The 3,775-nt window shown below is 37.3% G+C and overlaps 1 protein-coding gene across 1 annotated transcript; it reads left to right on the top strand.

Annotated features, from left to right (window-relative positions):
• Positions 1–294: 294 nt before the first annotated feature.
• Positions 295–2,435, top strand: LOC141674272 (uncharacterized). Its single transcript, XM_074481007.1, has 4 exons — positions 295–672; positions 787–963; positions 1,692–1,940; positions 2,034–2,435. Exons 1-4 carry the CDS (start codon positions 295–297, stop codon positions 2,433–2,435), a joined length of 1,206 nt encoding a protein of 401 aa, XP_074337108.1.
• Positions 2,436–3,775: the final 1,340 nt, after the last annotated feature.

The following is a 3,775-nucleotide window of genomic DNA, read 5'->3' as shown; positions in this document are numbered from 1 at the left end:
CCTCAACAAATAATCATCCGACCGAAAATACCCAATTGTAAGACATGTGGAAAGAAATATACAGGGATCTGTAATAAGCCAAATGTCACGTGTTTCAAGTGCAAGCAAAAGGGACACCTTTCTGGTGAATGCCCAACAGGGAAGACAGAGATTACCCATTTTCAATGCGGAAGAAAGGGACATATTGCAAAGGATTGCAAAGGAGCAGCTATGGCAGCCAGTATTCCAAGGGTTTTGGCATTACCTCCACCATCACATCAAAATTAGCCTAGGGCAAGGACCATTAATATTTCAATGAAAGAAGCTGTGCAGAATCCAAACGTGGTTGCAGGTACACTTCTTGTGAATTCTGTAGAAGCAAAAGTCTTGATTGATTCTGGTTCCACAAGATCTTTTATTTCTGAGCAATTTGTCCATAAGCTATACTGTGAAATTCAATGGTTGGGCGAAACGTTAATTATAAAATTAGCGAATGACGACCAGGTTCATGTAGACCGGGTATGTCCAGGGTGTGATATCGAAATAGCAGGACATCACTTCTCTGTTGACTTGATAACTTTCAAGTTGGGAGAATTTGATGTTATTCTAGGGATGGATTGGTTAGCCGACAATAATTCCCAGATCGATTGCGTGAATAAGAAGGTGAATCTGCGAACTGAAGAAAATGCAACCGTAACATTCAAAGATGAGAAACAGAAGCAAAGATTCCTAACGATGATGTAGATGAAACGATTATTATGCCAAGGATATAAAGCTTATTTAGCCTATGTATTGGATACGGAAAAGGAAATTCCAAAAATTGAAGACATTTCCGTGGTATATGAATTTCTTGATGTCTTTCCAGATGAACTTCCAAGACTACCTCCGGATCGAAATATCGAGTTTACCATCGACTTAGCACCAGGTACCGAACCAGTTTCGACAGCTCCGTATGGAATGGAACTAGTTGAAATGAAAGTACTGGTAATACAATTGCAGGATCTTCTGGATAGGGGAATCAAAGGCCTAGTGTATCCCAATGGGGTGCACCGGTATTATTTGTAAAGAAGAAAGACGGCAGTATGCGGTTATGTATCGACTATCGTGAGTGAAATAAGTTAACTATCAAGAATAAATATTATTTGTCACGGATCAATGATTTATTTGATCAATTGAAAGGAGCAGCGTGGTTTTCGAAGTTTGACTTAAGGTCAGGGTACCACCAGTTAAAGATCAAGGCGAAGGATATTTCTAAAACAGCTTTTTGAACGAGATACATGCATTATGAATTTCTCGTGATGGCATTTGTACTGACAAATGCACCAGCGGTGTTCGTGGATTTAATGAATAGAGTGTTTAAAAAGTACTTGGATAAATTTATCATCGTATTTATTGATGACATCCTGATCTACTCGAAGAATGATGAAGAACATGCTGAACATTTAAGAATTACTTTGGAAATTTTGAGGAAAGAACAACTTTATGCAAAAATTTTGAAATGTGAATTTCGGTTGAGAGAAGTACAATTTCTAGGCCACATAATTAGTACTGAAGGAATTCAAGAGGATCCAGCAAAGATTGAAGCTGTTTTAAATTGGGAAAGACCAAAGACCCTGACAGAAGTTAGAAGTTTCTTGGGATTGGCTGGTTATTACAGAGGATTTATTAAAGACTTTGCGAAAATAGCTATGCCATAAACTAAATTGACTCAGAAAAATGAAAAGTTTACATGGAATGAAGAATGTGAAGAAAGTTTTCAAGAAATGAAGAATCGACTAGTTACCGCCTCTGTACTTGTGCTACCAGATGATCAAGAAGATTTCGTTATTTACAGCGATGCTTCCTATCGAGGACTTGGATGTGTATTAATGCAGCACAATAATGTAATTACGTATGCTTCTAGACAACTGAAACCTCATGAACAAAAATATCCGACGCATAATCTGGAATTAGCTGCCATTGTGTTTGCACTGAAATTATGGAGACATTATCTTTATTGAGAGAAATGTGAAATCTACACGGATCATAAGAGTCTGAAATATATTTTTACACAGATTGAACTCAACATGAGACAGCGACGCTGGCTACAGCTAATCAAAGACTACGACGTGCCAATCAACTATCATTCAGGTAAAGCAAATGTTGTAGCAGATGCATTAAGTCGAAAAAAAAGTTTAAATATGTTGACATCCTCAGAAGAATTGATCAGAGAGTTTGATAAAATGGAAATTGAAGTTCGTATTCCAGAAAAATCCACTGAAATGAACTATGCAATGACATTCCAGCCAGAACTGTTGGAAAAGATAAGAAGGTGTCAAGAGGAAGTAATGAATCATGAAATCGACAACTTGACAGGAGAAGAAATTACAAGTAAGAATGATAACAAAGGAATCTTGCACTTTGCCTCAAGAATCTGGATTCCCAATATACCAGAATTGAAAGAAGAAATTTTATGAGACGCTCACAATTCGAGATACTCAATTCATCCCGGGAGCACGAAAATGTACAGAGATTTAAAGGAAAACTTTTGGTGGCCAGATATGAAGAAAGAAATAGCCGAATGGGTCAGTAAATGTTATATGTGCCAGCGAGTCAAAGTAGAGCATCAATGTCCAAGCAGATTACTACAACCACTGGATATTCCATAATAAAAATGGGAACATTTATCCATGGATTTCGTAGTAAGACTTCCACGAACCAGAGCAAACCATGATGCGATTTGGGTTATTATTGACAGATTAATAAAGTCGGCACATTTTCTCCCAATTAACAGAAGATTTTCACTTGATAAGTTAGTGAACCTATATCTTAGAGAGATAATAATGCGACATGGAGTTCCTGTATCCATTGTATCTGATCGAGATCCACGTTTAATTCACGGTTCTGGAGACAGTTTCAAGAATGCCTTAGAACCAAATTAAACATGAGTGCTTACCTTCCGCAGATTGACGGGCAAAGCAAAAGAATGATTCAAACAATAGAAGATATTCTATGAGTGTGTGCAATAGAATTTGAAGGCAGTTAGGACGAACATTTATTGCTAGTGGAATTCTCTTACAACAACAGCTATCATGCTAGCATTTGAATGCCTTTTTATGAAGCCTTATATAGAAGGAAGTGTAGGTCACCTGTATGTTGGGATGAAGTTGGAAAATGCAAAATTCTAGGTCCATAACCGATTCAGCAAACCAAGGAAAAAGTAGAGATTATCCAAAAGCGACTCGAAGCAGCGCATAATCGACAACGCAAATACGCAGATCAAACCAGAAAGGATGTGGATTACCAAGAAGGAGAACATGTGTTACTGAAGATATCACCATGGAAAGGATTAACTAGATTTGGCAATAAAGGCAAGCTAAAGCCACGATACGTTGGTCCATTTGAAATTTTGAAAAGAGTCAGAAAGGTCGCCTATGAGTTAGTCTTACCACCCCATATGCAGCACATTCATAACGTGTTTCATGTTTTAATGCTTAAGAAATATAATCCTTATTCGAGGCATGTAATAGAATATGAGCCGATAGAGCTTCAAGCTGATTTGTCTTATATATAATAGCCAATAAGAAATTTAGATCGGCAAGATAGAGTATTGAGAAATAAATCTGTACCACTAGTGAGAGTCTTATGGAGGAATCCTGTGGTTGAAGAGTCATCCTGGGAACTTGAAAGTGAAATGTTAGAGAAGTATCCCAGTTATTTTCCTAGCGAGATTCTGAGGACAAAATCTTATTAAGGGGGGAAGGATGTAAAGACTGAGAAATTATGTTTGTAGTATATCATAATAAAGATGATTTAA

Source organism: Apium graveolens, chromosome 1, assembly GCF_009905375.1.
Source record: "Apium graveolens cultivar Ventura chromosome 1, ASM990537v1, whole genome shotgun sequence".
NCBI classification, from domain to species: domain Eukaryota; kingdom Viridiplantae; phylum Streptophyta; class Magnoliopsida; order Apiales; family Apiaceae; genus Apium; species Apium graveolens.
This window is presented reverse-complemented; position numbering and strand designations above follow the sequence as displayed.

Coding starts and splice junctions, on each gene's coding strand:
- LOC141674272 (XM_074481007.1), top strand. CDS start 295: ATGAAAGAAGCTGTGCAGAATCCAAACGTGGTTGCAGGTACACTTCTT. Junction 673..786: donor GAACTGAAGAAAATGCAACC/GTAACATTCAAA, acceptor GATACGGAAAAG/GAAATTCCAAAAATTGAAGA. Junction 964..1,691: donor TAGTTGAAATGAAAGTACTG/GTAATACAATTG, acceptor AAATTGACTCAG/AAAAATGAAAAGTTTACATG.